A 27,722-nucleotide genomic window follows, 5' to 3' on the forward strand; every position below is an offset into this window, starting at 1 on the left:
AAGTATAAACTGAAGATTGAGAACTACATCTTATGATAGTTCAACACTGCCAACACAAAGTTTAATTAAATCAGAATTCAGGTCACCTGAAACAGTACTGACCTGAATCCCAAATAAATCCACAAGAATGCTGAATCATGTGTGAATCAACAGAAATGATTTGATGGTTTTCCTTTGTTCCAGCCTTGACAGAAGCAGATGCAAGCTCTTCTTCTTGAACAGGTTGAGCGTACACAGTTTATAATTTTTCAATAAATATAAATAAGTTATTTCTCAAATTATCATCAGAAAATTTGTGCTATTTAAATGATGTGAGAATTTTATTCTCTTTTGGACACAGCAGTCTTGCTCTAGCACCCAATCATTTTGCTGTGCCATCAAAATCATCATAAGTACATTTTCCAGGTTGGTAAAAAAATACCACAGTATTCAGATTCCAAAATCTTCAAAATTATGACCCAAATTTAAAAGTTCTTAATTATACTAGGCAGCAAAGCCAGCATTGAAGTACATCCTCTCTTTTTTCCCCCAAATTATCTGTTGACTTCTGCCTCGGGTTCTTCAGATGACATTTCTTTGACGATTTTGTGTCATTCTGCCAACATGAGTGGCTGGTATCATAAAAGCTTCACTGTCCATTGCTGGTGGTGGACCAGAGTCTAGATTGTAACAGCAGATTATGTGTACCTGGCACACCAATATCAGAAGGCTTTTCTATGGTTATTACAGCTGCATTCTGTCCTCGCTACCTTCAATCATCATTTGCTGCCACATGGGAATCCAGGATCAATTTACCTTTAGGCTTTCCTTCTTGTTGAAGTTATTGTCATTTCTGTGGATGTCTATAGCTTTCCTGAACAAGTGGGTGTGGTAGTTCTTCTCCATAGCAACAACTTCAGTGTTGATAAATTTCATTATGTGGTCGAAAACAATCACTTATTGACAAAATTATTTAATTGGATAGATAAAAAATCTACTCACCAAGTGGCGACAGACCACACAAATAAAAGATGGTTGCAACTGGCAAGCTTTCGGAGCCAGTGGCTGCTTCTTCAGGCTGAAGGGTTGAAGGGGAAGGAAGAGTGGTGAAGGAAAAGGACTGGAGAAGTCTAGGGAAAGGGGTAGATTTGGGAAAATCACCCAGAACTGTGGGTGAGGGGAGACCTACTGTAAGGAATGAGAAGGAAAGTTGGTGAGTAGATTTTTTATCTATCCAATTAACTAAATTTTATTATATGGGTAGTCCCACATGCTCCACCATGGCCAATTTGTCCACCTATCCCTACATGCAGTGCCACTTAAGTTTGGTGATCCTAGTGCTGATCATCCAGTCATTCCAACATAGACTTCTCCACATGTACATGGTATGTGATTACAAGTGGGTTCCTTTCATTTCTTGCCAGTCTGATACACTTTTTGATCTTTTTTGTCAGTTTATAAATAATCTTTATACCATGTTCATACAGAATATGGCTGATCCATCCATGACCCAGGAATGTGCGGCCGAAAGACCATACCTGACATTTCTTTTCCAATGTGTCACTTTGTTGAGTGTTAGATTCTGTAAAACTTCTTATGTAACTGGTGAAGTACCCATTGCTCTTCATAACAATTTCCAAGTTTCATCTGAGGTGCTGCAGCACACATACGCATCTTGTATGCATTATGAGAGTGTTAATCACCCCTCTTTTCTGGCTTGGGTGGTGATTTGACAGTTTGTGCAGGAACTGGTCTATGTGTGTCAATGTCTTCTTGGGAAATGGAACTGATGTACTCCAGTAAACGTTATGAGTTCAGTTTTCCCACAGGACTCACTAAGCTTGTTCGCATTTGTCTCACCATAGGCTACTTCATGTGGAATGGTAACTTCTATGAACAGGTGGAATGCATTGTTATGGGTGGTACACTTTGTCCAGTGGTGGCCAACTTCCTCATGGAATATTTCAAAACACAGGCACTGGACATGGCACCCTGTAAACCTAATGTGTGGTACAGATACGTCGGCAACTCTTTTGTTTTGAAGAGTCATGGTGTGGAACAACTCAGTGACTTCCTAAAACATCTGAACAGTCTCAGTGCCAACATGAAATTTACTGTGGAGGTAGAAAAGAACCAACAGCTGCCCTTTCTAGATGTACTACTTACAAGAGATGGTAAGAATATGAGGCGCAATGTGTATCAAAAATCAACACTCACAGACTGATACCTGTACAAGTTGTCAGATCACCATCCAGGCCAGAGAAAAAGGAATGATTAATAAACTCCTAACATGCACAAGGTTGATATATGAGTTGCAGCACTTCAGATCCTAGGTGCAACACCTGGAAAGCATTCTGAAGAGCAATGGGTACTTCACCACTTACTTAAGAAGTTGCAAACAGTCTTATAAGTAGGGCATCAACAGCTAAAATAGTTATATATACCATACTGAAAGGGCATTGAAACAAACTAAAATATACTGAGGTGTTAAAATGCTGGTAAAATTGGTTGAGAGTCGAATTTGACACATTAACTGTTTCATTATAATTGCTCAGAGACAGAGAGAACAACCAGTTTCATACCATTAAGGTACATCCTCACATGTATTTTCACACAAAAAGAAGATTATATATAAACTTTATAAGAATTGTATTACTGATTTACTAAGTTCATAATTATTAATACTAAAAAGTCAGTCGTAGAGTTCTTATGAAGTTTTATATAAAAGATTTTTTCTGCACTGCTTAAATACGCCAGATAATGTAACTGTATGGTACAAAACTGGTTTTACCAGTCTCTCATTGACTACAGTAAAACAGCTAACATAACACATTGGGCTCTCAATAAGTGTTACCAGCATTTTAACACCCCAGTTTATGTTAATTTATTTGAGGGTTCCTTTCAGTGTGTATAACTATTTCAGCTGTGGATGGTCTAATTATGAAACAGTTTGCAAAGACTTGCCTGGCATGACAAAGAGGGTGTTTTAAATTTTAAGAACATTACTATGCACATCCAATTTAATAAGACTTTCCTTGTGCACTGTGTGTTCCCAAACTATATGTGAAATATAGTTGATGTTCAAGCCTCATTATCTAGTACAAGCACTAGATGCATCATGACCTTTTGTTTACATAATGAGGTTCGTAATTTGTATGTTGCGAAGGATAGGATTTGTAAAGCCCTTTACACTGCCCACTTAAGATTAGCAGGTTTGCTGCGTATAAAATCTTTTGATTTGGCCCTAGAACATATTGATGAATGTATTAAAAAATTAAGGAAAAATTTACAGGTAACCCAGTCTAAAAAATACTATACCCTTTACTGTATACTACTATTTGATCTGATAGTTCATTAACCTCCAGTAATTCTTCCCTGTTTGCTTCACTTATTTGTAATCTAACCAACATTATGTTTAACAGGAGAGAAACACAACTCTTTGAGAAAGGTCTGATGTATAATATCAGCCAACATTCATCCCAAGACCAACTAGACTGAGCTCACTCTGTTTCTGCCTTGGTTGCAATATTACTCACTGCAGTTCAATGAGATGAAGCTGTCACTAGTATCAAAAAACCATCAAAGTCATGACCTACAACAGAACAGGCCACATAAGGGGCTAATGCAAAGTAATGATAATAGAGTATTTCATAATATCAATAGAAAATATGATGAACACCAGCCTATCATTGTTAGGTCAGATAAAGATAAGGCTGTATCTGTCATTAAAGTAGACCAGTACATTGCTAAAATACGTGACTTTTTCAATGAAAACAATGTAGTGTGGTGTAGAAATGACCCTACTGCTAAATATGTATCACAGTTAAAAATACTTACAAACCACAATTGCTTTTCCAGATTCCTTCAAAAGGAGGTCCTTAATACCTATGAAACCAGAAGCTTAACATTTAAAGGTGGTTATAAAGGTTCACAAAAGGGATTTTTGCCATGCATCTTTTAGTTAATGACAGGAATGGCATGGTATATTGCTCAGAAAAATTAATTGCATCCTACATAAACAAACATTATATCCATCCTTCATGGTTTGCACTATGTAATAGTGCCCATTTGGTTTCCACCCTGACTCACCACCTGGTGGTCTCACTAAATTCCAAGCTAGTTTCTTAGGTTACCAAGAGTATGTATAGCAACATACCAACAGACCAAGTAGTACTGATAGTCTCTCACAATTTGCACACCCATTGTAACCACCCCACAGCAGATATTAATGTAGTACTTAAATTACTGGAACTAGTACTCCAATATAATTATTTCAGCTTTGGAGATTCTACGTACATCCAGAAATGAGGTCTGGAAAAGGATCATTTCTCTCATATTGTTTGGACAACGTTTATACAGTGAAAATTCAATTTTACATTTTCTAATTTTACATTGTTCATGATTCTATGCCATAAATTCTTTGTCCCTGTGAAAACCAACATGATCAATGATAAAAATTCCCCAATTTTACATTTATTCCTGGTAAAGTTTAGCTGATTGTGTGTTCTTACAAGATGCCTCACTTTACTTTATCCTGCTCTTTCTATTTTCCTTTTATGTGACCAAACGAGTTATAAGACAAACAGTTCACGCCATAGGTGGTGGCAGAGTTAAGGAAATATTTCAGGCAGTTGCAGAGTGGGAAGATGTGAGAGAGGATATGCTTATGCATTCCATGATCAGCACTTCCAACACAAATTTCAACATTTAGCTTCACCATGCAATTATGATACAACTACTGCTAGATTGCGGCAGCAATAGAAATACAAGACAGGTGGCGCAAATTGTTCTGGACTGACCCAATACGTGATGAAGGGGCCCAGCCGCCACCTTTTCTTGTGCCACTTATAGCTCAATCTTGTCTTTTTGCATGTATTTCAGATGTACTGTATCCAGCAAGAATATTGATTATCATCCTATTAAATTCAAACACTGAGTCTTAAGGAATATGCTCAGTCAGAATCAACAAAATGTTGGCCATTTCCAGTTAGTGACCTCTTACTGACTGGCAACTTGTTACATCACCCAACAACAAGCACAGCCACCATACCACACTAACACACATAAAATGAGCACACCTGGTGGAAATATGGAGAGAGGGTGTGTCCCTTCAGTGACGGGAGGGCAGGTAGGGGTGAAAGCATTTTGTGAAGTGCTGAAAGTATACTTTTCAGGGAGATCATGTTCTATGGCAGAGATGTCACATGGAAATAGAGTAAAAGGTTTTGTGACAGCACATTTTTACATGATTCAGTTGCAGCAACTAACCATGTATATACTTTGTCATACAATGTAGATCATAAAGATTGGCAGCAGTGATAGAAGGCAGGTGGTGAAACTGAAGTGTTGAGCTTTCTTTTAAATTACATTTTACACCATGTACAGAAATTCACTAAGCCAATTTCTAATAAGCCTGTAACATCAATTGGGGAAGTAAGCTCATTTTTTCACATCTCAGTTTCTCTCATCAAACCTAAAATAACACTCTGATGGTGTGGAGCATAGGAAGTGTGGTGAGCATATGAAGTGCAGCTCATAAGAAAGGCATTAAATATTAACAGCAGTGGTGACGATGTTACAAGCAATACACTAGAGGTCACTTTGCTCACATCACCCTAGTATGCTACACTGCCATTGATTACAGAAGGAAAACACACACTACCATGTGTTAGATTATGATGCCTTTCACCGTACTTCAAAGGTTTGGTTTTATTCACTGTGCTCGTCAATTTTTGCTGTTTTCTCAGTGAACACAAAGGAAAGATCTCTCAGAAATGCTTGTGGTCACAGCATGTTGGAAAATAGCTTGATTACCTTGTACTCAGATATCAATTTCTATTTTCTGATGAGTTTTTCCTTACTGTTTCACATCGTGATTTTTTTAAGAACTGATGAGATTCATTATCGCAAATTATTGTATAAACATTGTATTTTACATTTAATTTTCTTTACTAATACAGATTTTATACAATGTATAGGAGAGGATAACAATTATTAATCACATATGCAAACTACATATGTTTTTGCTCATATTTTGTGGGTTTCAACAATTTCCTCAATTCTGCATTTTCCTCAGTTTTGCGATTCTTAATTCTGGACCACACAAAAATGTAAAGTAGAAATTTCACTTTGTATGTCCAAATTATGAGTACAATTACATACAACAGCATCCATCTTATGGTACAAATATTGTCAGACAGTTTTGGTCTGTTGACATTTTATTATTTTATAAAGGTTTTAAAACAACCTGCAACACTTTCATTGTGTACTTTAATTCACAATATGTGAACATAAAATTTGCTGTAGAACATAGCTCAGATGGCACACTCTCCTACCTTGATTTGTTGATTACTTTGAGAAACAGTCCTTTTTCTTTTGAACATTTACCATAAACAATTGTCCACTGAGCTTGTCGTTCATTGCTCTTATAGTCACCCTCTAAATTATAAAAAAAGCGGCTTTTAGATCCTTTTTACATTTCCATCACAACGTCCTCTCAACCTGAGAAGATTTCAATTGAGAATAAATGTAATATGACAGAGTGCTATAGCAAATAGATACAATGTCCAGAACGTTAATGGAGAAATACTGAAAAAAGGATCATATTCTTTACCCATCCATCTTGGCTTCTTTATTACGTTACAACTTTACAAGACAAAAGAAACATGATTATGTATCACCATTCACCACATTACAACAAAATTTCAGAGCATGTAGCCAGTCATTTGAGAAAGAAAAACATATCTAGCATCTTTCATATCTAAAATTGCTGGAGTGAGGTACAGACAGGGAAAAAACTAACACCAATCTATATAAGAATACAGGTGTATAAGCAGTTAATTGTAGCAACAGTCAAAGTAGGTATATAGGACAGACAGGAAGGGGTTTTGTGATACAGTTCAAGGAATATCTTAATTTGAACAACTCCAGATCTTATATGAAAACATACCTACGGGATACTGGTCACTCAAGTATCAATAGAACACAACCTGGCAATCTTATTGAAGAAAAGCAGAGGAAACTATGTTGAATATTGTGGAATATGTACAGATTATAAGAACTAATAATGAGACACCTTCACAGTTACTGAACAATCAATCAGATCTCTAACATTGCTGTACTTTATTAATTTTGATTTTTCAGAGTGAATTAACTTTATTTATGTAGTTGCTGTATAATTCTGCTTATGGTTTCTTATAACCCATAACATTCTGTCTTGTCATCCACCTATCCCCTCTTTCCAATACCACCCTCCTCTCTGCTTGTTATCCCCCTTCCCCTCTTTTTCTTTTCTTCCTTTCCTGTTTCCTCACAAACCACAACCTTGCCTTCCTTGTTCCCTCATTCCTTTCACATAGCTGCATGTGAGTCTGACATCTTGTCTTAATTACTCTTTCATTTGGATCTACTGACAGCCCATGTTGGACCTTTCTTCTCATATAACACTCTTATTTTAGGGACATCTGGCACTCTCCAGACATAAATTAACAGTGACAACTGGCTTTATTACATTTGACTTACCTTTAGTGGTTGTGTCAGTAGTTCTCATCATTGCACCTTGAAATATGTATTAAACCACTTAGATAACATGGGAAACTAGACCTTGTAAGTAATTTTGTGATAGGAGCTCATGCCTTTTGTTATTAACTTGTATGCATGATTAAAATTTTTAGTGTTAAGAATTCTGAACATGGGATAGATTGCTACTCACCATATAGCAGGAATGCTGGGTCACAGATAAACACAACAAAAAGACTGTCAAACAAGTCAGCTTTTGGCCAAAAAAGCCTTCATCAGAATTGGACAACATACATACATACATACACTCACGCAAATGCAACTCACACATGCATTGGACCAATTTAGCTAAAAACCTCCACGAGACAGCATTTTTTTAGAATACTTGGTCACAATAGTAAAATATTCATGTGCTTTTGTGTATTACCAATACATTAAAAGTGCAAATTTATGTTTTCTTCTGATACTATATTAATTCTGCAAGTACTAGACATTTCAGTTTATTTTAACCTTCTTGTGTATCTTGACAACTTCCTCACTAAAGATCAGTGGAATGAGTGTTACACTCAAGTGTTCTGAATGTGTTTGTTATACTACGTTTTCTGATATGTTCCACACGTCTACATCTACCTCTACATCTATACTCGGCAAACCACTTTGAAGTGCATGGCAGAGGGTACTTCTCACAGTACCATTTATTAGGACTTTTTGCTGTTCCGTTCACATATGGAGCGCGTATCTTGTTGATCCAGAAGGGGGTTCAATACTCAGAAACATATATTTTTAGAAAGTTGCCAGAAGACATTAAGAGCTTAGTTTCAGGCAAAGCACAGTTTGAACATAGTTTGAAAGAGTTTGGTTGCCAACTCCTTCTCTCCATAAATGAATTACTTAACAGTAAGAGTTGGACCAATTTAGCTAAAAACCTCCACAAGACAGCATTTTTTTAGAATACTTGGTCACAATAGTAAAATATTCATGTGCTTTTGTGTATTACCAATACATTAAAAGTGCAAATTTATGTTTTCTTCTGATACTATATTAATTCTGCAAGTACTAGACATTTCAGTTTATTTTAACCTTCTTGTGTATCTTGACAACTTCCTCACTAAAGATCAGTGGAATGAGTGTTACACTCAAGTGTTCTGAATGTGTTTGTTATACTATGTTTTCTGATATGTTCCACACGTCTACATCTACCTCTACATCTACACGCGGCAAACCACTTTGAAGTGCATGGCAGAGGGTACTTCTCACAGTACCATTTATTAGGACTTTTTGCTGTTCCGTTCACATATGGAGCGCAGGAAGAATGACTGTTTGGATGCCTCTATAAAACCTGTAATTAATCTGATCTTTTCCTTGTGATTCCTTTTCTTTTTTTGGGTGGGGGGTGGGGGGAGGGGCGGGGGAGCGGATGTTGTTAGTCTTCTTACTGGTTTGATGTGGCCTGCCACAAATTCCTCTACTTCCTTCACCAACCTCTTCATCTCAGAGTAGCACTTGCCACCTATTTCCTTAATTATTTGCTGGATGTATCCCAGTATCTGTCTTCGTCTACAGTATTTACCTCTACTGCCCCCTCTAGTACCATGGAGGTAATTCCCTCATGTCTTAACAGATGTCCGATAAGCCTATCCCTTCTCCTTATCAGTGTTTTCCACATACTTCTTTCCTCTCCGAGTCTGCACAGAACCTCCTCATTCCTTATCTTATCAGTCCACCTAACTTTCAACATTTATCTGTAGCACCACATTTCAAATGCTTCAATTCTCTTCTGTTCTGGTTTTTGCACAGTCTATGTTTCACTACCATGCAGTGCTGTACTTCAGATGTACATTCTCAGAAATTTCTTTCTCAAATTAAGGCCTATAGTTTTGCCAGGGTCGTCTGCTTTTGATATCCTCCTTGCTCCATCCATCATTGGTTATTTTAGTGCCTAGGTAGCAGAATTCCCTGACTTCATCTACTTCATGACCATCAGTCCTGATGCCAAGTTTCTCTTTGTTCTCATTTCTGCTACTTCTCATTATTTTCATCTTTCTTGAATTTACTCTCAGTCCATGTTTTGTACTCATTACATTGTTCATTCCATTCAACAGATCATGTAATTCTTCTTCACTTTTGCTCAGGATAGCAATGTCATGAGCAAATCGTACACTATGTGATCAAAAGTATCTAGACACCTAGATGAAAATGACTTAAAAGTTTGTGTCACCCTTGATCAGTAATGCCGGAATTAAATATTATATTGGCCTACCCTTAGCCTTGATGATAGCATCCAATCTTGCAGGCATATGTTCAATCAGGTACTGGAAGGTTTCTTGGGGAATGGTGGCCCATTTTTCACAGAGTGCTGCACTGAGGAGAGGTATCGATGTTGGTTGGTGAGGCCTGGCATGAAGGCGGTGTTCCAGAACATCGCAAAGGTGTTCTATGGGATTCACGCCAGGACTCTGTGCAGGCCAGTCCATTAGAGGGATGCTATTGTCATGTAACCACTCTGCCACAGGCTGTGCATTATGAACAGGTGCTTGATCATGTTGAAAGATGCAATCGCCATCCCCTAATTGCTCTTCAACAGTGGGAAGCAAGAAGATGGTTAAAACATCAATGTAGGCCTGTGCTGTGATAGTGCCACACGAACCAACAAGGGGTGCAAGCCCCCTCCATGAAAAACACAACCACACCATAACACAACCGCCTCTGAATTTTACTGTTGACACTGCACACACTGGCAGATGACGTTCACTGGGCATTCGCCATACCCACACCCTGCGATCAGATCGCCACATTGTGCACAGTCATTCGTCAATCCACACAATGCTTTTTCACGTTCAATTGTCCAACGTTTACGCTCCTTACACCAAGCGAGGCATTGTTTGGCATTTATCAGTGTGACATGTGGCTTATGAGCAGCTGCTCAACCTAGAAATCCAAGTTTTCTCACCTCCCACCCAACTGTCATAGTACTGGCAGTGAATCCTGATGCAGTTTGGAACTCCTGTGTGATTGTTTGGATAGATGTCTGCATATTACACATTACGACCCTCTTAAACTGTTGGTGGTCTCTGTCAGTCAACAGGCAAGGTCAGCCTGTATGCTTTTGTGCTGTACATGTCCCTTTACATTTCCTTTCACTATCACATCGGAAACAGTGGCCCTAGGGATGTTTAGGAGTGTGGAAATCTCTGATTCCATATGTGACTCATTGACATTATAGGAAAAGATAGATCACTACTTACCGTAAATACGACACACACAATTAAAAGACACTTACACATAAGCTTTTGGGCAGGGCCTTTATCAGAAAAATAATGAAAAATACATACTATTTATACACACAAGCAAGCACACCTCACACGCATCTGAACATCAACTCTACCAATTTGGGCCAGAATGCAACTATCACATATAATGGAAGTGGCAATCTGGCAGGGGACACGGAGGGGGGGGGGGGGGGGGGGGGGGGGCGGGGGGGGGGAGCAGCAGCATTGCAGATACCACCTCTGTAAGTAACCCAACCCGCTGACATCCTACTACCACCTCCAGGCACCACTGTCTAATCCATATTCTATCCACAGTTTTCCTCCTCATCCATGCCTCATAGCACCTAAACCCTGCCTTGCTGACCTTTTCAACTTGCAGCATCCCCAAAAAATTCTTACCAGCATTCGACCAAATCCAGAGCTGAAACATTTCCATAACACTGTCGTTAACCTTTCCTCCAAATCCCTCAGCTCCACAGAAGTTTCAGTCCAATCCAAAGGCCTCACCTTTAGCCCTACACCCAAATTTAACCATTCTGAACTTTTCAGACTGACTCTCCTTCTCAACTCTAATTCCAACATAGAACCCTGCCTCTCCCAGTTCATACCACATCCAATTGTGATCCTCCACCTCTCCCACCTAACCATCTGCTGGTCACCTTTCAGGAATTCCTTACCTCCAACTTTGCCTCATCATCCTTCCCCAGCTCCCTTCCTCAGAACATCAATCTTTCAGCAAAAGAAGGAATAGCCATAAACAACCTCAATATAACTCCTGACCTAATCGTTCTACCTGCAGACAAAGGTTCTACTACTGTTGTTATGAATCATAGTGACTATCTGACAGAAGGCCTCCACCAATCATTTACCTCCTCCACCAATAAATTCTGCCAGAGTTATCCCACCCTGGAAGTCCAACACAACCTACAATCCCTGCTTAAACCCTTAAGCCCTTCCCACAAACTCTCCCCCAAATCCATTTCCCTTCTCACTCGTATGACACCTCGCCCACCCAGCTTCTACATGCTCCGCAAGATCTACAACCTCAACAACCCTGGATGCCCCATGGTGACTGATTATTGTGCCCCCACTGAAAGAATTTTGGCCCTCATTGACCAACACCTCCAATCCGTTGCCCGTAATCTAGCCTCCCACATCAAAGATACCATCCACTTCCTTCACCGATTTTCCACCACCCTCACTCCTTTACCTCCTGGATCCGCACTCATCACTGTTGATGCCACCTGCCTATACACTAATATCCCTTATGCCCATGGCCTTACTGCTATTGAGCACTGCCTCCCCCAATGTCCCTCAGGCTTCAAACCCACTACCTCATTTCTTATACACCTTAATAAAGTTACCCTAATACTTTGAAGGGAGAGTATATAAATAAATCACTGGCACAGCCATGAGCATCCATATGGTGCCCTCCTATGTCAAACTGTTTATGTGCCATCTAGAGGTGACTTTACTGTTGTTGTTGTTGAGGTCTTCAGTCCAGACACTGGTTTGATGCAGCTCTCCATGTTACTCTATCCTGTGCAAGCTTCTTCATTTCCCAGTACCTACTGCAACCTACATCCTCCTGAATTGGTTTAGTGTATTCATCTCTTGGTCTCCCTCTACGATTATTACCCTCCATGCTGCCCTCCAATACTAAATTGGTGATCCCTTGATGCCTCTGAATATGTCCTACCAACCAATCACTTCTTCTAGTCAAGTTGTGCCACAAATTTCTCTTCTCCCAAATTCTATTCAATACCTCCTCATTAGTTATGTGATCTACCAATCTAATCTTCAGCATTCTTCTGCAGCACCACATTTCGAAAGCTTCTATTCTCTTCTTGTCTAAACTATTTATCGTCCATGTTTCACTTCCATACATGGCTACACTCCATACAAATACTTTCAGAAACGACTTCCTGACACTTAAATCTATACTCAATGTTAACAAATTTCTCTTCTTCAGAAACACTATCTTTGCCATTGCCAGTCTGCATTTTATATCCTCTCTACTTCAACCATCACGGGTTATTTTGCTCCCCAAATAGCAAAACTCATTTACTACTTTAACCGCCTCATTTCCTAATCTAATTCCCTCTGTATCACGTGATTTAATTTGACTAGATTCCATTATCCTCATTTTGCTTTTGTTGATGTTCATCTTATATCCTCCTTTCAAGACACTGTCCATTCCGTTCAACTGCTCTTCCAGGTCCTTTGCTGTCTCTGACAGAATTATAATGTCATCAGAGAACCTCAAAGTTTTTATTTCTTCTCCATGGATTTTAATTCCTACTCCAAATTTTTCTTTTGTTTCCTTTACTGCTTGCTTAATATACAGATTGAATAACATCGGGGATAGGCTACAATCCTGTCTCACTCCCTTCCCAACCACTGCTTTCCTTTGATGCCCCTTGACTCTTATAACTGCCATCTGCTTTCCGTACAAATTGTAAATAGCCTTTCGTTTCCTGTATTTTAGCCCTGCCACCTTCAGAATTTGAAAGAGAGTATTCCAATCAACATTGTCAAAAGCTTTCTCTAAGTCTACAAATGCTGGAAATGTAGGCTTGCCTTTCCTTAATCTATTCTCTAAGATAAGTCATTGGGTCAGTATTACCTCACGTGTTCCAACATTTCTATGGAATCCAAATTGATCTTCCCCAAGGTCAACTTCTACCAGTTTTTCCATTCATCTGTAAAGAATTCATGTTAGTATTTTGCAGCCATGGCTTATTAAACTGATAGTTCGGTAATTTTCACATGTCAGCACCTGCTTTCTTTGGGATTGGAATTATTATATTCTTTTTGAAGTCTGAGGATATTTCGCCTGTCTCATACATCTTGCTCACCAGATGGTAGAGTTTTGTCAGGGCTGACTCTCCCAAGGCTATCAGTAGTTCTAAATGAATGTCATCTACTCCCAGGGCCTTGTTTCGACTTAGGTTTTTCAGTGCTCTGTCAAACTCTTCACGCAGTATCATATCTCCCATTTCATCTTCTTCTATCTCCTCTTCCATTTCCACAATATTGTCCTCAAGAACATCGCCCTTGTATAGACCCTCTGTATACTCCTTCCACCTTTCTGCTTTCCTTCTTTGTTTCGAACTGGGTTTCCATCTGAGCTCTTGATATTCATGCAAGTGGCTCTCTTTTCTCCAAAGGTCTGTTTAATTTTCCTGTAGGCAGTATCTATCTTACCCCTAGTGATATACACCTCTACATCCTTACATTTGTTCTCTAGCCATCCCTGCTTAGCCATTTTGCACTTCCTGCCGATCTCATTTTTAAGACATTTGTATTCCATTTTGCCTGCTTCATTTACTGCATTTTTGTATTTTCACATTTCATCAATTAAATTCAATATTTCTTCTGTTACCCAAGGATTTCTATTAGCCCTCCTCTTTTTACCTACACGATCCTCTGCTGCTTTCACTATTTCATCTCTCAAACCTACCCACTCTTCTTCTATTGTATATTTTTTCCCTGTCCTTGTCAGTCGTTCCCTAATGCTCTCTCTGAAACTCTCTACAACCTCTGATTCTTTCAATTTATCCAGGTCCCATCTCTTTAAATTCCCACCTTTTTGCAGTTTCTTCAGTTTTAATCTACAGTTCATAACCAATAGATTGTGGTCAGAAACTACATCTGCATTTGGAAATGTTTTACAATTTAAAACCTGGTTCCTAAATCTCTATATTACCATTATGTAATCTATCTGAGACCTTCCAGTATCTCCAGGCTTCTTCCATGTATACAACCTTCTTTTATGATTCTTGAACCAAGTGTTAGCTATGATTAAGTTATGCTGTGTGCAAAATTCTACCAGGTGACTTCCTCTTTCATTCCTTAATCCCATTCCATATTCACCTAATATGTTTCCTTCTCTTCCTTTTCCTACTATCGAATTGCACAGTCACCCATGACTATTTAATTTTCGTCTCCCTTCACTATCTGAATAATTTCTTTTATCTCATCATACATTTCATCAATCTCTTCGTCATCTGCGGAGCTAGTTGGCATATAAACTTGTACTAGTGTGGTAGGCATGGTCTTCATATCTATCTTGGCCACAATAATGTGTTCACTATGCTGTTTGTAGTAGCGTACCTGCATTCCTACTTTTTTATCATTATTAAACCTACTCCTGCATTATCCCTGTTTGATTTTGTATTTATAACCCTGTATTCACCTGACCAGAAGTCTTGTTCATCCTGCCACCGAACTTCACTAACTCCCACTATATCTAACTTTAACCTATCCATTTCCCTTTTTAAATTTTCTAACCTACCTGCCTGATTAAGGGATCTGACATTCCACGATCTGACCCATAGAACGCCCGTTTTCTTTCTCCTGATAACAACGTCATCCTGAGTAGTCCCCGCCCGGAGATCTGAATGGGGGACTATTTTACCTCCGGAATATTTTACCCAAGAGGATACTATCATCATTTAACCATACAGTAAAGCTGCATGCCCTAAGGAAAAATTACAGTTGTAGTTTCCCCTTGCTTTTAGCCATTCCCAGTATCAGCACAGACTGTTGCCCCTGCAACTACTGAAAAGGCTGCTGCCCCTCTTCAGGAACCACACATTTGTCTGGCCTCTCAACAGGTACCCCTCCATTGTGGTTGCACCTACAGTACGGCTATCTGTATCACTGAGGAACGCAAGCCTCCCCACCAACGGCAAGGTCCATGGTTCCAGGGGGGGGACTTTTCTATCTTCCCAAAACTTCATTGATCATATCTTCATGATCTGGACTCAGGGACAAAACACCCTATCTTCATTCCTTCACAATCTCAACACATTCTCACCTGTCCACTTCATCTGATTCTCCTCAACCCAACATGCCACCTTCCTAGATATTGACCTCCTCTCTGATGGCTCCATCTGCACATCTGTCCACATTAAACCCACCAATCACCAACAATAACTGCACGTCAACAGTTGTCATCCCTTTCACACCAAAAAATCCCTGCCATATAGCCTGGCCATCTTGGGCGTAACTACAGTGACAAGAACTCCTTTGCCCAGTGTGTTGAGGCACTATCTCCCAGACTTAGTCCACAAACAGATCTCCCATGGAATTCCCCCACACACACCCCATCCTTGCTCCACCCCCAAGAAGCAGCCACAAAGAAGTGACCCCTCATCACCCAGTACCACTGTGGACTGGAACAACTGAACCACATCCTTCACCAGAGATTTGATTGCCTATCATCATACTGAAATGAGGGACATCCTACTGACATCCTTTCCACTCCTCCTTCCACCCCTCCTCCCACCTCCCCCAAAAAGGTCTTCAGTTGCCCATCCAACCTCCACAACATCCAAGTCCATCCCTATTTCAATCCCAATCCCAACCCCTTGCCAGAAGGATCATATCCCTGTGGAAGACACAGGTACAAGATGTGGCCCAACCATCCACTCAGCACTTCCCATTCCTTTCCTATCACAGGATTATCCTAACCCATCAGGGGCTAGGTCACCTGTGAAAGCAGCCATGTCATTTACTAGCTCTGCTGCAATCAGCACAGCTTTCTACATTGGCATGACTACCAATCAGCTGTCCACCAAGATGAATGGCTACTGCCAAACTGTGCCCAAAAGTAAAGTAGACAACCCTGCGACACAGCATGCAGTTGAATATAACACACCTGATTTCAGTAGTTACTTCACTGCCTGAGCCATCCGGATCCTTCCCCTCACAATAAATTTTTCTGAAATGAGCAGGTGGGAGTTATCAGTACAACACATTGTCCACGCTCATAATTACCCTGGTACCAATCTATGGTAACAAACGGTCCACACAGCGTCCACCCAACAGTTTCCACCACTTCTGTGCCATCAACTTCTCCCCATTCTCATCTCCCACCCTCTTTGTTTGCCACCCTCCACCAATACACCCACCCATCTTTCCCTGCTTCCCTCCTTTTTCACTGCATTGTCTCCACTTCCCTGCCCAATGAGATCCTGGCACTGAGCTGGTCGGCAGTCTAGTCCCTGCGCATTCTGCCAGACAGCGCTCCTCTCTCCCCCAATGCGTACACTGCTATCCCTTTCTCTACCGGCCTCTTGCCCCCCCAGATTGCAGCTTCCCTTCCTCTAACTGCCTCCTACCCCCCCCCCCCCCCCCCCAACCCTTTAACTCTCAGGTGTTACTCTGTCATTTTAAGATTATTACCAAAGCATGTCTATGGAAAAATATTCCATATACTCACAGATAAAAATGAGCTTTTTCAAATGGTAGCTAAGGCTAAAAATAAAGTGGAGATGTCCCTTTTGAGATGCAGGACTTCGAAAAGAAGAAACATTTGGAGCAAAATGGTTTTGGAACCCTCTTTACTTTAAAATATCTCTGAAACTAAGTAATTGTACTGCCTACTAGGACTTGGTGACTTTTCTAATTGTAAAGTACTTTACATTCCTGTGTTGCCTTAACAGCTTATAATCTTTTTTTAGAAATAAGAAAAGATTCACAATGTTGCTCAAGACGTATTGATCTACCTCACTTGCATCAATGTAATACCTCAAATCTTGCATATCAAGGCAGAAATAAAAACTGTGTAAAATGTACAAACCAAATTTCAACAAAATCTGAGATGCTAATGTGCTAGACCAGTTAGTATGGAACAACCCTATAGAATAAAACTACACAACTGATGACTTAACACAGCAATTAAAGTTTCTTCGTGAGTCTATCTTGTGCAATGATTCTGGGTAGTGATGGCTTCCGATGTGCTACTCAAGAGATGAAACATGCTTCTCTTACTCTGTGATGTTCCTCAACATACCTCAAGAGAAAGCATCTAGCTTCTGTTAGCATAACATGAGTTACATTGCAGCCAATCATCTCTCTCTCTCTCTCTCTCTCTCTCTCTCTCTCTCTCTCTCTCTCTCTCTCTCTCTCTCTCCTACTCCTTCTCCTGAGACACATTGTGAAGAAATGTATGTTAATCTCTGGTTAACATTTTGTACATCCCTCTCATTTCTTATCTACTTCCTTTGCTCACCAGTCACTCTCGTGTAGATATTATTATTATTGTTATTGTACTTTCTATAACCTTCCATTTTCAAACAGAAGCAATTTTTTTCTAACTGACTAATATGTAATATTACAAAAATGGAAGAACAGTCTCAGGACTGAAGGAGTGACATGCAACCAGTTGAGCACACTTTCTATTGTATCATTACAGATGATAGATCAACAACAGTAGTGAAACACACAGTCCACTTATTATGGCAACAAATTTCTGGATCAGCTAAATACACTTTAACAGCATAAATGTATAAACAATGTTCACTTCAAACACTCATCAATATAGCTATCTAGTGTGTTGGTCAGTGAGTACCAGGGGCAAGAAAGACAACAGCCACTGCTCCATCATGTTCTAGTTCAAAAATTTTCATGTTGAAATGTAGCTGCAGTATTTTCTCTTGTAGAAGCATTTCCTTTAAAACAAAGCCTTACTTATGGTATCTAATTACAGACATAAAGCAGTGATTAAGTTATCAGCATGGGTGTTTTAGAATGTTCTGCTCTTTATATGCTAAAGATCCATGATGGATCAAGCTTTTAGATTTCTTTCATTGTTCTGTAATAACATATAAAAATTATATCACAGCAGAGTTTCACTTATTGTTGCAGTTGGCATTGTCACTAAATTTTAATTCAATAATAGCCTGTTTGCTGTGATATCTGAATTATTTTAAATAATTCTAGTTATCACCACATTTGAAGGTATCTGTCTTACTAATCTACAATTTATCTCTTTATTACTGAAATTAAATTCTTAATTAATTTGTTTTCATCCCTGCTTATTTACAGCTTGTTCAAAACCATTTGTGATGACAGTTGTGACAGATGCTGGTGAACAAGGCAATGTTGCTGCTGGTATTAATCCAGACAACGAGAACCGAGGATTTTGTCTATTTTTTCGACAGATACCATGTACTTAAACTGAACTTTGTGTTTTTATTCTATTAAAGTACCTAAAATACTTTAACACTCTGGTGAAAAAATTATTCATGCAACTGAAATTAGACTTAAGAGATATTTACTTGGTTATTTATTTTTCTTTTGATTGCAGTCACTGTTGACAGTTCATAGGCCATTTACCACAAATAAACAACAGTATAAATTAAAAATAAATTATGCATCATATAAGAGTACACATAATGTAGACAGATTTTATTTGACTTGCTGTTAATTTATTCACAATTTATGTCTTACTTCTGGGGATGTATATGGGTTTTATTTATTAAATATCTTATGTACAGGTAAGAAATCAATGTTTGGTAGAATTCTGTTTGTGAGAAGCTTCAGCTAATTCATTCTTTCTGAAACAGGAGGCATGTCTGTATCTGTTATCAAAGTGCTCATGATAAAAATCACAACAAATTACTAAACTCACTATACTTGGGCACCTATCTATCTGTCTTGGTGTTCTGTAGAAAATATGAATTATATTTTATGGTAATAATGGGACACTTGACTTCTCAATTTTAAACAGAGCTACAGAGGACTGCTGAATACTTCTGTGCCTAATTATGTTTCAGCATTCCACTTAGATAAGTGCTGAAATATGATACTCTCACCATAAAATAGTTTTAGTTTGCATATAGTTTTTATTCAACAGGAATAATTAATCACATGTATTTATAGTCACATGTCATCAGATGCTGATCCAATGCTATTTATCACATACAATGATATGCCCAGGACAGAATAACAGTATGGATAGGACAGATTGCTACTAGCCACATAGAGGAGGCAGTAAGTCACAGCCAGGCACAATGAAAAAGCCTTTTGAGTGACCATGTGTGGGTGAATTGTGTTTGCTTGCATGTGTGTGTTTTCTACTTCCGAACAGGGACTTTGTCCAAAAGCTTAATTATTTTATCAGTCTTTTTCATTGCATACATCTGCAACTCAGTGCTTCCTCTGTGCCATGAGCAGGAATCTACTCTTTCTGTTCATAAGAATAATTATTACCAATCTGTCACAGCTTAATTTTACTTTATTTCTTAAAGATAAGCATTTCACTTCATTGGCCTATTAATCTCATTATAAAACAAAAGTATTGTTATAATTATTTCGTTACTTCCTAACTGGTACATATGTCTATTCACTACTCACTAAGAGGCAAAAGAGATAAAAATAAGTGAACAGTCTGTGAACTTATATTGCATCTCATTTGATTAAGAAGCTTAGCTACATGTGTTACTGCCCAAATCAAATCCCTTTCTGTCTCCCTTTGTAGAGAAAGGTAAGATAGTGGTTAACACAAGTCATCTGGAAATATGCTTTCTTTAAGTATGAGTTAATATTGTACTTCCTATTTTTTAGGATAAATTAGATAAACAACATACATTCACAGTTCTGCAGTTGACTAGTTTGTTGACAGCATTCATTAGATTCATAGGATAGATAATTTTATAGTGAACAGTCTCTAAGCTTATGTCTGATTCATCTTACCATGAAAAGAACAACTTGCTTGTAATTCTGAATATAATTACTTACAGTATCTTTAGATGTAATAGAAAATTTCCCCACATTTATGGATCTTATCTGCACTTTAAGGAACAGCACTTACCTGCCATTTAAAAAACACTATATTTAAAAAAAAAATTCTGAAACAAACATTTAAGCAAATGATTGTAGCAATAATGCATAAAGCCGCTACACAAAACATGTTGCATTAAGGAACAAAATAATATTCAGTTGGAAAAGATGAATGCATGGTTTTACCAATAAAGCATATTACAACTGATTGTATGAAGACCATATAACAAAAGTCTCAAGTATCCAAATTTCAGGTACGCTCTTCAGGATAAACATGCTACTACAAGTTTTCCACATCACCACAGTTTATGTGAAGACAGGCTTCAGCACATCTCCTCATCAATGCCCATAGTGTTCAAAAGTCCTTGACATGTTGCAAATGCATTGACAACCATGCAGAATGCATTCTTAGGACTAAACAAAAATATCAACAGTGCTGGTATGCACCAAAGCATTTCAATATCCCCAAACAATAAAATCTAAAAGATTCAAATCAGGTGACCTGGGAGGCCATTGTCTTGGCAAGCCACAAACAAATAATCTTATGGTCAAAATGGTATGACTGGAATGATGATAAAATCAAATGAGGACAGTTTATCACTGTATAAATTATGCCTCACATGCAGTGTTTTAAAATAAGCATAGAAGGAAGACTATGGTTAAGCATCCTGTCAACACTGAGGTCATTAAAGACAGAGCAAAAGCTCAGGTTGTTTCAAGGATGAGGAAAGGAATCATCCTGGCATTTGCCTGGAGCTATTTAGAGAAATCACAGAAAATCTAAATCAGGATGGTTGGATGCAGATTTGAACCATCATCCTTCCAAATGTGAGTACACTGTGCTAACCACTGTGCTACATTGCATTTGTGCATACAGTGCATTATACAAACCATTGGTTTCTAGACATTTGTCTATTAATATTATTTGCTTGTTTCAAAGTCCTCTGCTCACCCCTTTCATTTGTATCTATAATAGTGGGCTTGTAGATAAGTGTCTATTAGTACAGAAGAGATTAAATGTTATGTGTTCTGAGTGTGACACTGCATATGAAAGACAAATTATCGTTTAACAATTAAAAGAGCCCAATGTTTCCTGCCCTGCACCAGCTGAGACTGCACTCTTCATGTATACAGGTACCAAGACCAAAGCCCTGCCCATAAAGTGATGGGCACTTATATATGTGTGTTGTCCAGCCATTAGTGATCTAACTCAAAATGTTTAGTTTATAATAAGAAACTGACGAATTATTCAAATTTTATATAAATGACTGTGTGAAATAAATATTTACGTAATACTGCTACCAGTCACATTTACATTTATTTTCAGTTTAACTAAACATCACACTACACATTTTCAGCACATTCTCCTCATACATATAGGCATATATTTTATTTAGTGATTCAATGTTTGACTTAGTCCAAAGTAACAAAGAAATACTGTAGCTGCAATTCTGTGCGCTGTTCAATTGATGGAGTGGCTGTTGGTAGATGTGTGGAGGGGCATTATTATTTTGATGTTGAGCTCAGCAAGATGTATTTTAATGTCTGTCGAAAGAAGCAGCACAGTGTTTTTGGCAATCCGAAGCTTTATTTGCATTGTATTTCTAGCAGTACTTTTGTGCAACATTACACTACACCCTGGGTAGTATGTCACTGGCTTGGATGTATATCCCTACAAAAAGCAAATTTTAGATAGGAGTAAACATTATATATGACCTCAGGGAGTCACACTTAGTGATACGTGGCTGGCGACCACGGGGCCCCGAGCTGAGTCCTGGCATTGCTTCCACTTACTTATGCCAGGCTCCTCACTCTTATCTTTCCTATCTGGCCACCCTCGGCCAGCTCTTGTTCTTTTCCGACCCTGACGCTATTAGGTTTCGAGGGCTAGGGGTCTTTCATTTTCCAACCTATACTTCTCATGCAGCGTCTGACCCGGAGCGGGCGGCTGCAAAAGGCGTCTGTATCCCATGTTAGGGGCGGCCTCCAGAACTGTGGAAGGCAACGGAATACCACCGCAGATTATCTTCCCTGCATAATGCAGTCTCCATTTTATGCACAAAAAATGGCTTCCTCTCATGTTAAATCAGTGTCCGGAGGTAAAATAGTCCCCCATTCGGATCTCCGGGGGGGACAACTTGAAAGGAGGCAAAAAATCAAAACGAGAATTGGTACCTGGAATGTCAGAACTCTGCTACAAGCAGGAAAACTAGAAAACCTTAAAAGAGAGATGGAAAAGAATCATATGGACCTCGTAGGAGTTGCTGAAGTAAGATGGAATGGACATGGAGAGTTGCAGTCAGATGAATATGTATTCTACTACTCAGGAGGAGAAGTAAAAGGAATTAATGGAGTAGGAATGATTATGACAAAGGAATTGGCTAAATGTGTGGAATATGTAGAGTATGCAAATGACCGGGTTATTGGTGTAAGGCTGAAAGGAGCACAAAAAGATTTACTGATTGTCCAGGTGTATATGCCAACTTCAGAACATGATGACCAAATTGTAGAGGAAACGTACAATGTAATAGAGAGAATAATGGACGAAAATAAAAAATGCTGCAAAATAGTAATGGGAGACTGGAACGCCATTGTGGGAGAAGGGAAAGAGGGAAACATAGTAGGCAGTCATGGTCTTGGAAAGAGAAATGACAGAGGTGAATGGTTAATTGACTTCTGCAGGGAAAGGCAGCTGATAGTGGCAAACACATGGTTCAAGAACCATAAGAGGAGGCTCTACACTTGGAAATCACCAGGGGATAAATATAGAAACCAAATCGATTTTATACTGGTAGAAGAAAGATACAGGAATGGAATCAAGAAGGTGCACACATTACCAGGTGCAGATATTAATAGTGACCACAACTTACTTATGGCAGAAATAGAAATAAGAATGAAAAAACTGAAAAAGGCGACAATGGTGAAGAAATGGGATCTAGAGAAGATAAGGTCCAACAAAGAACAAATTACAGAAATGCTGTCTCGGGACTTTCTAAACACATTACGAGACAAAGAAGCACCTGATAATGCCAACGAGTACTGGAATATGCTAAAAGAAGGAATCATTAAAGCAGGACAGCAAAATATAGGATATGTAAAAGGGAAAAGGTCAAAAAAACCATGGGTCACACAAGAAATGATTTCCAAGATGGAGGAGAGAAGAAAATTGAAAAACAAGAACACTGAAGATGCAAGAAAGATATACCGAAGGTTAAATAACGAACTGCGAAGAGAAACAGAGCAGGCTAGGAAAAAATGGCTAAAAGAGGAATGTGATGAAATTGAAGAACTGGACAGGAAAGGAAGATACGACTTACTATACAACAGAGTAAAGACTATGACATGGGAACAAAACAGAGCAGGAAGTGCTACTATGGAAATTTTGAGTAAAGACGAAGAGGTAGTGTATAAAGATCGTGATGATGTCCTCCAGAGATGGGAAGAATATATAAAAGAGCTATATGACACAAATAGCAAACCAGAAACTCTGGAACTTGAATCACACAACAGTGTAAGTGATGAAGAGAAAGGACCGACCATCATAATGGAAGAAGTAAAGTCTGCTATTGCTGCAATGAAAAATGGCAAAGCAGTAGGTACAGATACAATACCGGGAGAAATACTAAAATGCTTGAACCACAATGGAATAAGAGAAATATTGAGGTTACGTAATAAAATATATGACAGTGGTGAATGGCCTGAGGACTTTTTGACAACAGTAATGATTCCATTGCCGAAAAAACAAGGAACCAAGAAATGCAGCGAGCACAGGACAATCAGCCTCATTTCACATGCAGCCAAAGTGATGTTAAGAATAATTAATAAAAGACTTGAAAAAGTAATAGAGGAGAATCTCGGCGAGGAGCAGTTTGGCTTTAGACGGAATACGGGCACCAGAGATGCAATAGGACTCCTACGAATCTTAGGAGAAAGGTTTATTGAAAAAGGAAGAGACCTTTATATGTGCTTCATCGATTTAGAAAAGGCATTTGACAATGTGGTTTGGGACAAGCTGGCGACTATTATGAGGGAAAAGAGAGTGGACTGGAAAACCAGAAGACTTATAAACTCATTGTACCTTAATCAAAAAGTTTCAGTTAAAGTGAGAGGAGAAAGTACAAACTGGATCAGACTAGGGAAAGGAGTAAGACAAGGATGCTGTTTATCACCTACTCTTTTCAACCTGTACTTGGAAAATATGATTGACCAATGCTCATTAGATGACAAAGGAGTAGAAATTGGAGGAAGAAGAGTAGGGTGCTTGAGATTTGCTGATGACATGGTCCTTCTAGCCACAGGGGAAAAAGAATTACAGGATTTGGTGGACACCATTGCAACTAACGGAAAAAAATATGGAATGAAAATTAACACAAATAAAACAAAAGTATTGGCAATAGGAGGAAATAAGGAACTAAAAATTGTGCTGAATGGAGAAAAACTAGAACAGGTGCAAAATTTTAAGTATCTTGGAAGCAGGATAGACACCGACTGGAAGTGCACCACAGAAATTAAAACAAGGATAGCAATGGCAAAAGAGGCGTTTTATAAGAAAAGGAGAATCTTCTGCAGCGGTATGGACAGAGAACTCAGAAAGAGACTCATAAAATGTCTTGTATGGAGTGTTCTTCTATATGGCACTGAAACATGGACTATGAGGAAAAAAGACAGAGAAAGGCTGGAGGCTTTTGAGATCTGGACATGGCGGAAGATGGAAGGAATAAGTTGGATGGACAGAGTAAAAAATGAAGAGGTACTGAGAAGAGTGGGAGAGAAAAGGCAGTTACTAGATGTAATAAAGAGAAGAAAAAGAAATTGGATTGGGCATATATTAAGAAAAAATGACGGACTGATAAAAACAGTTTTAGAAGGTTATGTAGAAGGGAAAAGGAAGCGAGGAAGGAAGAGATTCCAGATACTGGATGACATGATGGACGGTACAACATACAGCAGCCTTAAGAAGGAAGCAATGATCGCAGAAAATGGAGAGGCAAAGGACCTGCTAATATAGCAGATAACTGATGATGATGATGAAACATTATATGCTAATAACAGTATGGCAGTTTTACAGTGTGTGATTGGGTATTGATTAATGTAAGTTTACTAGTATGCATTGTTAGCTGCTCCAAGCAGAAGATGTCGCTTGTCACTGCAATGTTCATCATCAGCACACCAATGTAAAAGTTTTTACAGAATCATCTTAAGTGAAAAACAATGGAAGTCACACTTTTATTTACATATAAAAGTCAACTTCAGAATTTTTCTTTGTGTGAGGCAGTGTGTGCCATATTCATTTGTGGATTCGAAGTTCTTTTTATTTTAACATTTTACTGCTGGCATTGCTTCTGCATAACTTTTCATTGATTGTGTTGTACTTATATGTACTGTCACATATTGTAAAATTTTGAACATTTGCTGTGCTGCAATAATCTCATACTGGTACTATTATCATCATATGTAGGCCTAAACTTAAATTTATTTGACAACACAAACCTATCCTCATTTAGAACCAATTGTTCCCTCATTTTATTGCATAATTACATTAGATAATGATTTATTTTGAGAATTTTTAGAAGCCTATGAAACGAAATTTTTGAAAATTGAGGATAACTTATCTCATAGCAAATCAGCATTTGTGTCTTACAGTTATAGTCAAAGAATAGTTCACACCAAATTTCAGTGTATATCAATGTGAATAAACACACAGTTTTGGAAGTTACAATTGTTGTGTGCATAAGTACATTTATCATAAATTAAGGTCATTTTTGATTTTGTTAGTGAACATAGGCCCAACCTCGAGAAGTTTTGGGAAACTAGTACTTCTTACCACAGCTTTTTCTGTTGAAGAAATGTCATTTTGTGTACTAATTGCTTCCATTCTTAAAAGGAATTAGTAATATTTCTAGCTCAACAGACTGAAAGATATTCATCAGACATAGTTTAAAATTATTTGTACACTGTTCTGTAAGCCAGCTACAGACTGGCAGCTGCTGCAAATGAGGGTGTTGTGAGAGCTCCCAAGAGTCATGAAATGGGGTACCATAGGTACCTCATGCACTATCCTCTCCTATGGATTCTGTCTCCTCTTTGGGAGCTAATTGTTCTGTCATTTCCTGTGAGTGGCATGTCAGTGTTAGGTCTAGGTGTCCTGTACAGGGTAGATGGATGAGGGATGACTCAGGGTGTTATACCAACTCCCTTTTTGAGGTGCTACCTGACACTGAAACTAAAACTGAGCCAGTGGGACTCATTTTACCTGTTGTGGAACCTTCTTTGTCTTGTGTCAGGAGTAGCCAAACACAATAATAAGGGTCTATCATTGGCAGTTCTAAACTATGGTGAATAACGGTACCTCTCTCAGAGGTGGCAGCAAGGAATGAGAAAGAACATCAGGGTGTACACTTGGGGGTGTCATTAAACATGTTGAAGAGGCTATCCTGCCTGCTGCTGAGGGAGTTCAGTTCAAGCAACTGCAGATTGTGGTGCACATTGGAACAAAATGATGCCTGTCACCTGGACTTCAAGGTCAAACATGGATCATTCCAGCGACTGGCAAAGAAGGATGACAAGACCAGCCTTGCACATGGAGTTTCAGCAAAGCTCACAATTTGCAGTATTGTCCCCAGAACTGATTGTGGCACCCTGGTTCTGAGCCAAATGGAAGGACTGAAACCGAGACTTTGAAAGTTCTGTGACAAGCTATGAACCAGCTTCCTGGATATGGGTCATAGTGTTAATAACTGTGGAGACCCACTACACAACAGAGTCTGTTACCCATGTAGCTAAATGTGTGTGGGGTGCACACAAGGTTGTTTTTAGATTAGGTGACTCTCCATCCAGTACAGATAAGGACACAGCTGTAAGAGACCCAGAACGAATGTCCCTCTCTCCAAAGGCGAGGGTAGGAGTATTAAAATCCTAGTAATTAAATGCCAAAGCATTCACAACAAAGTACCAAAGTTTTAAATGCTTCTTAAAAGTGGTGAAACTTGCATAATACTAGGTACAGATAGCTGGTTAAAGCCTGAAGTCAATGGCAGTGAGATTTCTGGAGACAGTAGACAAGAAGCTCAAGTCAACCAAAATAGAAACTGAAGCTGCATGTGAAATTGTTTAGGATTCAATATCAGGCACAGGCATAAAGCAGTAATTAGATCCCTCTATCAATCACCAGACCCACCTTCTGATGTAACTGAAAACTTCAGAGAAAACCTGAATTTGCTTGTACATAAGTTCTCTAACCATACTGTAATCACCAGAGGAGACCTTACTCATCTAATAATGATTGAGAAAATTATAGTTTTGTTTGTGGGGAGCACAACAAGATATCCAGTGAAACATTACGAAGTGCCTTCTCTGAAAACTACCTAGAACAGATGGTTTAGA

The 27,722-nt window shown here is 38.8% G+C and overlaps 1 protein-coding gene across 1 annotated transcript in view; it reads left to right on the forward strand.

The window, feature by feature from the left end:
- LOC126434319 (uncharacterized) overlaps positions 1-18,772 on the forward strand; it is a 132,792-nt gene extending 114,020 nt beyond the window's left edge. Inside the window, exon 9 of the mRNA XM_050090455.1 lies at positions 18,603-18,772. Coding sequence (XP_049946412.1) covers positions 18,603-18,733 — 131 coding nt within the window. The 3' untranslated portion in view covers positions 18,734-18,772. The remainder of the gene's footprint in view (positions 1-18,602) is intronic.
- Positions 18,773-27,722: the final 8,950 nt, after the last annotated feature.

This window comes from Schistocerca serialis, chromosome 1, assembly GCF_023864345.2.
Source record: "Schistocerca serialis cubense isolate TAMUIC-IGC-003099 chromosome 1, iqSchSeri2.2, whole genome shotgun sequence".
Classification (NCBI taxonomy): domain Eukaryota; kingdom Metazoa; phylum Arthropoda; class Insecta; order Orthoptera; family Acrididae; genus Schistocerca; species Schistocerca serialis.